Source organism: Ptychodera flava, unplaced genomic scaffold, assembly GCF_041260155.1.
Source record: "Ptychodera flava strain L36383 unplaced genomic scaffold, AS_Pfla_20210202 Scaffold_41__1_contigs__length_1339820_pilon, whole genome shotgun sequence".
NCBI lineage: Eukaryota > Metazoa > Hemichordata > Enteropneusta > Ptychoderidae > Ptychodera > Ptychodera flava.
Window position 1 is genome coordinate 903947 of NW_027248363.1, and position 14992 is coordinate 918938.

Genomic DNA, 14992 nt, shown 5'->3' on the forward strand with positions numbered 1-14992 from the left:
ATATCGTTGAAACACTAGTCATCAGTAACACTGTAACTAATGAGAGACTATCTACGCCGTAAAAGGGACCTCGTCCATGCACTTGCTTGAGAATGCGCTTGTTTTCATTTAATCAGACACAAACGTGTCCATCCCTTCCACTGTTTTTACTCTTTCTTCATTTCGCTGATATTATACATTGCAATAATTTTGAAACACCACCAGAGCCTGCGAAACGAACGCTGTCAATCAAAACCGAAGAAATTTAGTTCGGCGGAAAGTTATGAGGGAGTAAATTACCTTCAGTTCGGCAAATATCATCTGGCGGTTGTTGACAGACGGCTTCCGGAGATAGGGCGGAAAAACGAGCTTGCAAAAAGCGCTGACGCCGTAATGAACTTCGTTCCTGTAAAGTCTGACGACAGCATGCACAAGCAGCAAGGATGCATGTTATCATCACAGCCTCACTTCGTGTTTCGGCATGAAGTCGCGGCAATATCGTCTTCCGCTACCTCCAGCGGTGAAGAGAGTGATTTGGCGGTTGACGACAGCGAAGGCCGTGGCCCACCGACCAAGAGATGGAGGATGGGCCACGTGTTTCTGTTGAACTTCGAAATCTACGATATTCCCAGCCACATCGCCACTCTCTGTCACAGCTCGGCCTTGCCGCTACGATACGGTGACAGTGTTCCCATTCGACATATCCTGTTCGAACGAACGCAGATCGGCCAGACGAAAATTGACGGTCCGGATATCGACGATTCCGTGATGCGAAGTATGCAACCCGAGAGTTTTGGTAATTATGCATTTCCCGTGATTTTTCTTTGTGTGTTTCTGCCCCCCCCCCCCCCTCCCCCAACAAAAACATATTATCGGTTTGGAGTAGCACCTCTGAAGTTCAGAATTGTTGCGGAGAAGTTGAACTATTGAAGTAAATCAATTGCCATGAAAAATCGCTACTCTGGATGTATGCTCGAACGATTCCGTGATTACCGCTATTATTAAAACCCCATCCATTCAATATTAATGTCATTTTCCTTGATTTGTCACCCCTTTGAAAATAATACCTGTCATGGCAAAATAACATTCTTCTTGAGAAATTACAACGTACCAAATGATAGTGAAGATATGATTAGCGCCGCCAGTGGTCGGAGTTGAAGAGACGTTTGTTTCTATACTTCGAACGTGTTGCAAAAACTTTCAAAGATACCTTCACGTTTGAAACATGCCGTTCGAACAAGGCCAACTGTGTACAGTCTGTTCCCAATGTGTAATCTGTGAAGGGGAAAGAAAATATTTACAAGCTATACAATCGCAGAGGCAACCATGTGGTACTAGAGGCAAGCTTGCTGACAACTATTCTGAGCAGGCTTATATATCTTAATCTGACCCGTAAAGATTTCTTTGCTGATGGTGCATGTTGCAAACTTGTTTAAATTCTGTCAGTCCTACCTTTCCATCGAAGTAAAACTGGTAAAAATGAAAGCGTGAGCATCATTAACAGTATATTTCTTGAAATTCTTTTCACAGTTTTTGATCCAGTCCTTCAACACGTCATGTCCCTGTACGATAATTTTTCATCATCTCCAATACTGATGGACAAAGATGGAATCAGAAGATTTTCTGTAAGTTATTTTCAACCTGTTCACCCCTAATTGCCTGTAAACAGGTCCACAATCACCATTGATAACAATGGGTTTAGGACAAACCATGGTGGTGAAAGGGTTAAATGATCTTAGTAATCTCATAGTTACTTTAGAAACACAACAAAGCCAAACCTAGATAGAAATTGACTATCAAGAATGTCTGGACAATAATGGACATGTTAAACCTGCTCACCCGTGATTTCCAGTAAACAGAGCCACATTCACCATCAATAACAATGGGTTTGGGCCAAAAATCACGTTGGTGAAATGGTTAACTTCAGCTGAGGGGTAAAAAACTGTTACATCCAAAGTCATGCAATTTTTCTGCAAACAGAACTCTAAACAGTAAATCAGTATAATTGATGAGTGCATGGACTACATGGCATTGTACTGATAGCATCCATGACCAGCATTGACGCAAGATATACCAAAATCAGCATCAATTAAATACGGTCAGACAGCTGGTGAAAGCTTGTCATAGTACATTGTTATAGTTTTGTCAATACCAGTGACATTTTGTGATGCCATATCCTCAGATTATTACTGATAATGTATCTGATTATCCAGCATTGTGGCCCAAGATGTTTTCTACATCTACAAATTCACTGGTATAGTCAAAACTATAATATAATAGCAATAATGTAACCCCTCCCGGCCCTCAAGCAAAGTTTGCATATATAATGTACTCGGCTATGCTTCATATATTATGTTGTTCAAAGTTTACTTTCATCCATAATGGGCTGGGAGGCGTAAATTATTATAGAAATAACGGGCGACGCGCTGACCATTAACGTTTATTTGTGGGCAAGGGCGAGAGGAAAGCCAAAAATTAACGGGCGAGGCTTGCCGAGCCCGTTAATTTGCTTTCCTTGAGCCCACGCCCACAAATAACGTTAATGGTCAGAGCGGAGTCTGTTATTTCCATTATATTATCAGCGAACCCCGAGAAAACCGTCAAAATTTCCGAAAATTTCAGGAGCGAACGACAACTGGGCCCGAGAAACTGAGCATTACCCGACGCACTGTCACGCGTGCTGTAAAAAATTGGCAAATCTGGAGATGTTTTCAGAAAAAAGTATCTCAACTTGACCTGCAAGTGCTCCATTTTATTTGTGATTGATTATGATTTATACTTCAGCTGTAAAGTTACGATACTTTGAGTTGTAAATCTTATTATTCATATTCATGGGCATTTAAACAAACCATTACTGTGTATTTGTGGTCAGTCACGTGGTTCTGCTCGACCAATCAAAATGCGACGGGCAGCGCATGGTAATATAATGCTTAATTATGCTCTCTTAATCTTGATATGCCCATGGCTGATTGTGAGCTGCCACTCAAAGTAATACAAACCAAGAAGAGCTGTGAATTTTGTCAACACTAACATAACCATCTCCCGGATTGGAAGATTGTACTCATCATAACAATTCTCATTTTGTCCTCCAATCACAGAACACTTTACCGAGACAATCAGACAAGGTAATTCTTTCCAGCCATGTGATTGGTGCAGTGCGTCTGCTGCTCTATGACATCCACCAGATCTACGCAGAAAAGAGCGTGTCGGAATTACAGATTAATAACCTGATTTACGACATGATATCTATGATTTTACATCAAGAAGGGCTGTCTGCTGGATTTCAAATCAGGTGAGATTTGACATAGTTGCTGTCTCTTTATTTGGTCAGTTTTTTCACAATTTTTAAGGTAGTGTGAGCCTTGAAAGTGAAATATTTACACTTTTGCTTGAACTTTCCTAAATGAAACATTCAATCATTCTCTTACCAAATCACCAATAAATATGGAGGGTCATCGTGCAAAGTTTGGAACTAGTGAAACAAATTACCAAACATTTTGTGATATTTAAAATTCAAAATGGCTGCCATCCCTGTGTTAACTCTAGGGGAAAAACTAAAGCTTGGATTTTTGAAAAACTATGATGGTGAAAGTTTTTCTTTCTCCAAGAGCTTTAAAATGATTCCCAACAAGTGGTAGGTCAAAAGAGAATTGTAGAAATTTTAGAGTCCAAATATCTGTCCCCGAGGCACATTCTACCTTAATATCAATAACAATTTCTTGTTCTACTGCTGAATGTATGTTGAGATACTCAGTATTCACCTCGTCAACTCAGCCTGTACATGTGTAAATGGGACAACTGAACATTAGTGGACACATCTTTGGTTGCAACCTAAAAAGGAAGTGATAGCATGAGTGGACTCCCTAGATTACCAATAGTTCAAACAAAATTTTTTGTCCACTAATCTCCAGTGTTGCTGTATAAACTGCATTGCTATTGTTGAAAATATTAACCCTTTGAGTACCAAAGTCAGTTTTTGACACCTTTGCAAAATATAACCAAGTCAAATTTTTTTCAGATTTTCCCCCCAGATTCAGATTTTTTGATCAAAAACTTGAGCCATTGAAAAGTGATGTCCATTTGGTCCAAAATTATTTTTAAAAATATAGAAAAATTCATAAATACTGTAAAATGTTGCACTAAATTTTGGGTTGGAAAAATTACAGCACTCATAGGGTTAATCCAAATGTGAACAACAACTGTGCATTTTCAGGCATGTGCACTGTGGTGACACCCTGAATAGCGGGTGTTTCAACATTCCTTGGTAGAGTATCACAAGAATTTGAAGTTGACATACAAATAAAAGAAAGTGAAAAAAGTGATCAAAAGTTACAGCTACTGTCCCTTTTTGACCCTGTCAGCTATTGCTGAAAATCAAATTTTATTTGAAATAATTTTGTAACACGTCAAAAACTGTTATGTCAGTTACAGTGCAGCTATTTTTTGCTCACGTGTTCACACACGTGAGCATATGGTTTAGCCATGTCTGTCTGTGTGTGTGTCTGTGTCTGTGTGTCCGTGTGTCTGTATCCCCATTATCTCAAAAACGGCTGAACGTATTTCAGTCAAATTTGGTAGACATCTTCAGAATTCAAATGGCTAGAACTGAAAAGGTTTTGGTGGGCGTGGCTTGCATATTAATGAAGTTATCACAGTTTTAATTTTTCTGATACATGGTAGTCTATGGGAAGCATGGTTTCTGGACATCTCGACCCCTAACCAACTCGACCCCAGTCAACTCGACCCGCTACCAACCTAACCCTGGTTAGACCTTATAGCCTTGCTCCTTCATGCCAAATATCAAAGTCACAGGTCTTGCCGATTTTGAGAAAAAGATTTTTAAAGTATTATTTTTCTGATTTTTCTATGACCTTGACCTCCCATATACCTATGCAGCTAAGCTATGGCAATGGCTTATTCTGGCCTATGTTAAAGTCCAAGACAGCCAGCGTCTATTGGACAATGGCCAGTAGGTGACCAAATTGCTCTCCACAATTTTGGGGATTCCACTTCACCTTTGACCTTGGCACCTTCCTGCAACTCATTTATTATGCGCATATCTAATTCTGAGCCAGCCAATAGAGCTAGAGGTCTGACTTTTGGTATATAGGGATAACTTAGCAATACAAATTTTTTGACAAAATGTCATGTGATCTCGATGACCTTTGACCTTAAATATGAGTATATGTCCATAACTCAGTAACCACAAGTGCTACACCCTTCATATTTGGTATGATGGGAGACCTTATGACATCACATCCTGTACCTCATTAATTATGTGCATATCTAATTCTGAGCCAGCCAATAGAGCTAGAGGTCTGATTTTTGGTATATAGGGATAACTTAGCAATACAATTTTTTTGACAAAATGTCATGTGACCTCGATGACCTTTGACCTCAAATATACATATATGGCCATAACTAAGTAACCCCAAGTGCTACACCCTTCATATTTGGTATGATGGGAGACCTTATGACACCACATCCTGTACCTCATTAATTATGCACATATCTAATTCTGAGCCAGGCAATAGAGCTAGAGGTCTGATTTTTGGTATATAGGGATAACTTAGCAATACAATTTTTTTGACAAAATGTCATGTGACCTCGATGACCTTTGACCTCAAATATACATATATGGCCATAACTAAGTTAGTCAGGTGGCTTAACAAAAATATCGTTACACGGATGACAAAAGTGCCAAATTTGCTAGAGATGTTCGCATATATGTTTAGATTAATATTAGCTATTGTTCCAAACATTTTGGCCACCGGAAAGGCTCGATGACGTCATAAATTCAAAATGGCCGCCATTATAACGCTTAAATATGGTAAAATACGTCTAATTCATGCAGTTTTCAATATTTTTTAAATAAACCGACACAAATATCCCCAATTACAAATACAACATAAAATTTATGCAAATCAGTTATTATGGTGACGTCATAAAGCCAAAATGGCTGACTAAATTCAAAATATCCCCCATATTATCGTCTGATAATGTTCAAATACTGTTAATTATGCCTGTTTCCAGCATTTTATCACCTGTACTGAAATTAACACCCCAAATTATAGACAAAACATATAATTGATACAAATTCATTATTTTGATGACGTCATAAAAGCAAAATGGCGACCGAAAATTACAAAATGACCTATTATGAAGTTCACGGTGCTTAGTAAAATAGCCAATTTACGTGACAAAATAATAGTTTAAAGGTAATCTACAATTTGTCTTAATAATCCATAAATTCAAAATAAATGATACATGTAATAAAACATAGCCAAGGAACTATTATAAAATTATTTATTTTAACAATGACCTCTGAAAAACTGAACCAATATAAAGGAGATAAAGGCATCTTTACCCATAGGTTCTACCTTTGGAAGTGTAACGTTATAGTGAGTAGATCAATAGTGATGTGATTTCGTGATAACGAAAAACATGGCGAGAAACCGGTGAATAAATCATCCCTTGACCCTGGTCATGTGACCTTGGTCCCTGAAAAAAGGTTTTATGCTTGAGATTTTGGTCTTTTGCTTCCTTAGTTTCAGAAGCCTTTTTCGTTTTAATTTTCTTGGATTTTAATGTCTCGATGTTGGTGACATAGTTTTTTTGCTACAGTAGTTCTCTTGTGGGAGGATGTGCCGGCCTGAAAAAGACCGTTTGGTCAGGGTTTTATGAACAAAGAGAAGACTATTTTTTGCTTTATGAATCTAGCTTAGCTTACTTTATTGCAGCTTTCGTGAATTTTATGAAAAGCGTCTTTGCCTTTCGTTGTTCACTTACCAGACTGGTTAGGAATTGAAAGATGAAGGAAACTGTAAAAAACGTGACCAGACGAGTTTTGCTGTGTGGAAACCCAAAACATAAAAACATAAAAAAACCACCAGGAAGAACATAAGCAGAAAATGGAAGAAAATGGAAGGTTAAACAAAGATAAGAATTCAGAAAGATTCTCAGATTCATCAACAATCTTGCAAATCAAACCTTAATCAAAGCATTAAGTAAAGGCTTGAAATGTATTCCCACTCCGGAGTGTCTATACAGAAAAGTTGTCGTATGAGATATTAACAAATCTATTCGCATCATGAGATTATGATATCATGAGAAACAATCAATCAATCAATCAGACATCTGTAAGATAAGTCCATGTTCGACACTAGTACCCGCGAAAAACCAAAAAGTTGTAAAACTGTCTCGAAGCAATTCAGATCGATAGAGGAAATTCCATTCGCAACCCACATCTGAAAGAACATGACTCTGGCAGAAAAGACTGCCCTGAACAATCTGTCTAAAAACAATCAAATCTCAATGAAACCCATCAATAAAGGATGAGGCATAGCAATTGTGAATAAGATAAATGACTTTAAAGAAAGTTATAGACAGCTGCGAATTGAAAAATGTTCACTAATACACTTGGCGACATTGACTATACAGTGGAATTTGTTTACGAAAACATTTATCTGCGACAAGAAGATCGTGATTTACAGTTTCCCCATTTCCATAAGTAGAATAATTTGTACACGACGATGGTATCTCCTGCCAAAAATACACAAAACCAAAGCAGAAGAAACAATCATCATCCAACGTCTCAATAGAAATGGCTGCTCGAGCCAAATAAAACAAATGTCGGAATTTCTAGACCTTTTCATAAAACCAGTCGTCCAAAACGACTTATAAATGCCAGGGACACAAAAAACTTTATTCTCTCGGTAGAACCAATTAAAAAAACAAGCAAACTCTATTCTGGTAACATTAGACGTGGTATCAATGTAGAAAAACATGCAAAAAATGAAGCCATAAATGCAGCCATCGTAGCGTTGTACTGTGAAACAGTACTGCCAACTGGTATGATACAAAAAACCCACCATCAATGTACATGAAAGCCTTACTGTCGATTAATTTGAAACGCAACATATTTTAATTCAACTGAGAAAAATACAAACGAATCTATGGATGCAGTATGGGATCACCAGAAATAGCTGATATCACATACCATGAAACGGAGAAAGTTATATTAAATCCCAAATCCGATCAAATATTCGTATGGAAATTTAAAAGGTGACATGTTCATGGTTTACACAGGAATCGAACATCAACTTCTAACATTCAGAGCATTTGTCGAAGATCGCAACACCCTGTACTCTACGTTAAACTTGGGTATTCATAATTGAACATTCTATCGACAAAATATCATACCTTGACGCAATCGAGAGAGACGGCTCGATTTTGAAACCCACACAAAACCATCTGACGACATTTATCTACCACAAACTTTCAAATGCTTCAATGGAGGTGAATTACTCAGATATGTACATGCAACAACAATAAAAAGGTCAAAATCTCAACGCAAAATCTTCAACAAAGAGATTACAAAAAGAAAGACATAGCTTGTATAAAAAAGAATGTAACAAAACGTCAGCCATCCTTCATCAACAAAAGTAAGAGTAATGATGTAACAAAATACTAGTCAGCACAACCTCATCAAAACCAGCCTAATCAAACAATGTGATAAGAATCTGGAAAATTATGAAGGGCGATTAAACGCTGGCCATGGTTTTCCAGAAAACTTATAATAACGTATAAAAGGAAGAAAAACATACAATATATCCTCCTTCAAGCAAAATTCAAACACAAGGAGAGTACAAATGAACGGTCTGAGCAACAATGCACGCAAAAATCTGACCAAAACATAATGATTTTAGCATCTCTCTTTGATGAACAATGGCTACCATTAAAATGAGCATGTGGGAATACAAAACCATTCAAGTGACTGAAGAAGGGAGACCACTTTGGCCCGAAACGCCGCTAGGAGGAATAACCAACATAAAACCTTATTTCGGGACCAAGGTCACATTACGAGGGTCAAAGCACTATCGATTCACTGGTTTCTCACCATTTTCCCTTATCACCAAACCACATTGATCTACTCACTATACCGTATCACAAGCAAAGGTAGAACCAGTGTGTGAAGTTGCCTTCACTTCCTTTATATCGATTCGATTTTTCAAACACAAACCATTTTTAATAATCAATAATCTCATAAGAGTTTTTTACTTGTGTTGAACTTATTGGCTAAGTTTTGATACATTTATTTTTTATTTTAAGTTTATGGAATATTAATACAAATTGTACATTACTTTTATACTATCATTTTGTCACGTAAATGAGTTATTGTACCAAGCATAGTAAACTTCATAATCGTCCATTTTGTAACTTTCGGTTGCCATTTTGGTTTTATGACGTCATCTTAATAATTAATTTGCATCAGTTATCTGTTTTGTCTGTAATTTGGGGTGTTAATTTCAGTTCGGGGGATAAAATGCTGAAAACCGGCTTCATTAACAGTGTTTTGACATTTTTAGACAATGTTACGGCGTCAGTTTGAATTTGGTCGGTCGTTTTGGCTTTATGACGTCATCTTATTGATAATTTGCGTCAATTCAATGTTTTATTTATAATTGAGAATGTTTGAGTCAGTTTATTTACAAGAATAGTGAAAACTGGCTGAATAAAGTGTATTTTACCATTTTTAAGCGTTATAATGGCGGCCATTTTGAATTTATGACGTCATCGAGCCTTTCCGGTGGCCCAAATTTTTGGAGCAATAGCTAATTTTTATCTACACACATATGTGAACCTCTGTAGCAAATTTGGCACTTTTGTCATCCGTGTAACGATCTTGCTGTTTTTTGTTGCTAAGCCACCTGACTAAGTAACCCCAAGTGCTACACCCTTCATATTGGTATGATGGGAGACCTTATGACACCACATCCTGTACCTCATTAATTATGCGCATATCTAATTCTGAGCCAGCCAATAGAGCTAGAGGTCTGATTTTTGGTATATAGGGATAACTTAGCAATACAATTTTTTTGACAAAATGTCATGTGACCTCGATGACCTTTGACCTCAAATATACATATATGGCCATAACTAAGTAACCACAAGTGCTACACCCTTCATATTTGGTATGATGGGAGACCTTATGACATCACATCTTGTACCTTATTAATTATGCGCATATCTAATTCTGAGCCAGCCAATAGAGCTCGAGGTCTGATTTTTGGTATATAGGGATAACTTAGCAATACAATTTTTTTGACAAAATGTCATGTGACCTCGATGACCTTTGACCTCAAATATACATATATGGCCATAACTGAGTAACTTTAAGTGCTACACCCTCCATATTTGGTATGATGGGAGACCTTATGACATCACATCCTTTACCTCATTAATTATGCACATATCTAATTCTGAGCCAGCCAATAGAGCTAGAGGTCTGATTTTAATCAAGTTAGGTAAGGATTTGAAAGGATACATCAGCAGTGGGAACCATTAAGGGGTGACATGAAAGATATTTGCTAATTTGCATATTTAATGAACTTTCCTAATTAGGGATATATATCTAAATTAACTTGATTTTAGTCATTGAAACTTGCTATATACATCAAAGATACTGTGATATAACATTATTGAAAGTCAAAAGACATTTTTACTTCAGCCAATTCCTAATTTGCATATTAAATGAATTTTCATACTTAGGGATATTCATCTTAATTGACTTGATCAAAATTGATGTAACTTGCTATGTACATTTCAGACACTGTAATACAATATTATTGAAAGTCATTAAGCATTTTCTCTTCAGCCAATTCCTATTTGCATATTTAATGAACTTTCCTAATTAGTTCCAGAGACCAGCTCTGGAACTGTTAGTTTTTGCTCACTTTCCTTCTTTCTTTCTTTCTTTCTTTCTTTCTTTCTTTCTTACTTTCTTTCTTTCTTTCTTTCTTTCTCTATTTCCGGTTTTACTACCGCAGAACATGCTATACACAAATTTTACCTTAATTACCCAGAATGCATTGCGACACGCTTATGACGTCATCGCTCAGCTCGGACGGGTTTTACGGGCATTTCTTGTTTATTTATTTATTTATTTATTTTTTATTTGGCATTGCTCAACTATCCATTGCGTTCAGTTATTAATATTCTAGCTTTCTTTCGCTTTGTTTTTTGTTGCTTTTTGATTTTATTTTTCTCTAAATACCCGCCGTACGTGGCGCTATACTGTTTCGCCCGAATGCTCATGAGACAAGATGGCGGCATATCGATGGCCTCGCTCGCACAAGGAGAGAAAAATAGCCTTTACCTAAGTTAACAGGCGCGGCTGGGCACATCGTGTACCTAGGCGAGGTGGGTGTGCTCTAAAACGATGATCAATGCAAAATTTGGACTCAAAATCGGCTGTTTTGGCGGAGAAACTGCCCGCCGTATTTCTGAGGAGCCACCAGCGGTTTTTCCTATATCAGTCTGCGGGGCTGTGGTGGGAGGCCGTTTAACGCTGGTAACACACAGCCCTGCCATGCAGAGCTAGGCATTCATAGTGAACGTACTGTCTGTCATGCACCGGCATGCGTTGGCTGCACGTAAAAGCAACTCAACTTTCCAAGATCAAATGGTCAGTATCTTGTGAAAACAGCGACATAGCAATGAAAATTGTTTTAGTCTGTGCTTTTAATCAAATGAAAATGCATGTGGCTCAATTTCCTCAATTTCCTCAATTTCAGTTTCCTCTCGTCTGATCATTGTCGTAAATGACACGGCTCTTTACGGCAACAACTCAGCGCTACCCGTCAAGCGATTGATTTTTGCGTAGGTCAGCGGAGCGAAAATTATTGCTCTGGCTCGCGAGAATGTCGTCTGATAAACATTTCCGTGCGTTGTCGCCCCCGTATGTATCTGTTGCGTTTTTACCGTACATGTAGGCATTTGTAATCTGTGTACTGTAATTTCCCGGACTGCCTTGCTTTTAGTTGTATTATGGTGTTCACTGCTATCAGCCCTGAATATTAAAATCCAAAGCACTCTTTCATTCTGCACCTATCTTTGTCACACATTCTCTTGTTTCTTCCGCTGCTCTGGTCTCTGGAACTTCGCTTTTGCTTGCAAATGCTTTCTAGTTAGAGATATATATCTGAATCAACTCGACCAAAGTTGACAAAACTTGCTACATAGATTGCAGAGACCATGATACAACATTATTGAAAATCATTGAGCATTTTTACTTAAGCCAATTCCTAATTTACATATTTAATGAACTTTGCTTATTATGGATATATACTGGGATTTACTTGATCAAAGTTGGCAAAACATGACAACATTGATGATTATACCTGGTTAAAACAATATCGAAAGTCATTTCACATTTTCATGTCAGCTAATTTACAATTTGCATATCTAATGAGCTTTCACAGCTCGGCATATATGGCTTGAAAGACTTGGCCAACGGTAATTACACTTGCTATGTAAAATGGTGATACAATGACAGCAGTCAAAGAACTTTAATATTTTTATTTCAGCTAATTACATATCTGTATACTTCATGACCTTTGAGAATTAATCGGCGGTGATTATTGTTCATTATGTTGATCATAATACTTTCAATGAAGTTGCAAACATGTGGCAAAGGTTCAAATTTACACATAACTGTATGAAACACGTGAGCATTTTCAGTTCATATCTGGTATTGAATTGAAGCATGGGAGAAGGAACCAAGGTTTCTTTCAAAATCTGCGGAGCAGAAATGACATCCACCACTGGTGTGCTTCTGTCGTATCGCAGTCTGCCAGACAGCCAGGGCCACTCTACCGGTGTTGAGAGATTCCCAATTGTATTAAGTGAGGTATGGATTAATACTGTTACTCATAAAATATTGAACAAGCAAAGCTTGAATTGCTTGTTAGACAAGCAGTTTGGTTACTTGGGAATACTTGTCCGTGTGTGGAAAGCTTCTATATATCATCAATGTTACAGTCTATTACCTACTCAACTATTCAAAGTTTCGATTACATTTTTTAGAATAACAATTTAATTTTCTTATCAAAATAATCAAAAGTAAATCTGATCGTTCATTTACTTATTGGATTACAAGCTAAAACTGTATATTTGAAGATTGTTTCTTTCTGACCAAAATGAGGTAATGCTATTTTGACCTATCTTGGGCGGGCTAGGGAAAAATTTTTTCAAGCATTAAGAGTGATTGTGCCAATGCAGCTGACATGCCTGCAACAAAAATTAAATTTTTTACCGATTTTTTAGCATGATAATCCTCTTCTGTGGTTGATGTTCTACAAGCGTGAATAATGATGTAAGGGCATTTCAGAAGTTCCAAGTGTCGAGCTCGAATCCGATCACAAGTCTACTGTATATTGTATAATCATCACAGTAAATACCATATTTTGGTTTACTCTCAACTGTAGGAGAGGACATGAAACATAAGTGAATAGCTTGTGTATCAAACATTTAATTTTGTTAATATATGATGATTATATGCATCAATGTCTCTCCTTATTTTGCATCAGAACAAGTGCAACTCGCCGACTCTGAGGCGGCACAGCACATCGAATCGTAAAGTCAAGCTGACATCGTCCTCACCTGACAGCTCTCAAAATGAATGGCAGGAACTCTCTCCAATCTCACGCGACACCGTGGATCAGCACTTCAAAACATGGAACGTGCCCCAGGTCATAGGTCAAAGCATGAGCATCGGTAAATGGTCGCCATTCCAGTCGGCGGACTGCAAGATCGTTTACCACGTATCGATGAAACGGAACACGGGGATTGTCATCAGGCGTACTCACATTGACAAAACAACGCTGCAAGATATGTCGGGAAGTTGCAATATGAAATCGCATGACGATTTGCCGAAGTCATATGTGTGTTCGATGAAGTTCGACATCAACCGATCGCCACTGCGCTGTTTTATGGTGTTATACATGGCATTCAAGTATCTGATCAAAGCAGCCAAAATCAAGGTGCCTTAACTGAGAATCTACATATCGGTAGATTTCAACCTTCCAGAAATTATTTGAAGTACATGTGCCCGTCTTTTTTCAAAAGCTGGAGTAAGACAGACATGGACGTCAGGAATTCTGTCCATCCATACTTTGTTGTAGCTAACAGTGGTTTCTCAAGCTTGCCAAATTAATGAGAAGATCAGATCTTTTATGTTCTTTTCAAATTGTGTACTTGGTGGCACGTACAGTGTCTGTATGCTTTCAGAAAGTCTTTGAATTATGAAGCCTCCTGGAACGTACTGGAAAAGTCCTTGGAAATGAAATAGAGTTCTGGAAAAGTCCTGAAAAACTGATCGTACACCCACAGTTTTCATAAAACTGCAAGATGATCAGTTATCATAACGTAAAAATGATGCGTAAAATGACATGTATACAAAGAAAGTATCAACATGATACCTGGAAAATCTTATTTTGGTCCAAAAAACTCTGTGAAAATTGCTGAAAAAGTCACCGTGCATGTAGTTTCTCAGTTAACCAACACACATCTTGATTGTGTATTCCATGTTACCTGAATTTGACCTTGAGTTGTGTTGATTTTACACTTCAATGACATTGTATTGTTTAGAGCCATGGCTTTTGCCTTTTGCCTATATATTGCACTTTATTATTGTTAAGAATTCCAGATGTTATAAAAAGATTGTATCTGATGTCCACATTTGCTGCAACTTACAGTGATTCCAGCCATTCTTGTAACCATTTAATATTAAAGAGAGGGGGTCGTCGGAACTCTGCTCAAAGATTGCCAGGGACCCCTACGACCAATGTAAACACTGTATCTAGGATACGTTGGCGATTGATGAAAGTTAAAACATGTTTGTTAACGATGAATATCGTAAAATTTAAATGTTGCAGCTCTGTTGACGTGATGCATCTAGATGACATGTATGAAATACATTGTTTGTACACAAGAAAGTCGCACACATGCAGTTCCAACGACCCCTCCCTTTGAAAAAGCTGCTAAAAAATTTTTTTCAAGTCTAAAATTTAGACTATGATTCTTGGACAAATAACCTCTAAATTATTCAAAACCTCACTCGTGATGGGCCCTAATGGTCAAAGTATGGACTCAAGACTTTCCAGCGATGTGCAGCAGCTGGGATTATACTTACAGTTTATTGATTGGCTAAATATCATTGACATCAATGAAT

General features: G+C 37.6%; 1 protein-coding gene across 1 annotated transcript; it reads left to right on the top strand.

The window, feature by feature from the left end:
- Positions 1-307: 307 nt before the first annotated feature.
- On the top strand, positions 308-13875 carry LOC139128020 (uncharacterized). Its single transcript, XM_070693887.1, has 5 exons — positions 308-775; positions 1510-1604; positions 3078-3271; positions 12526-12670; positions 13350-13875. Exons 1-5 carry the CDS (start codon positions 373-375, stop codon positions 13809-13811), a joined length of 1299 nt encoding a protein of 432 aa, XP_070549988.1. The 5' UTR covers positions 308-372; the 3' UTR covers positions 13812-13875.
- The last annotated feature ends 1117 nt before the right edge of the window (positions 13876-14992 follow it).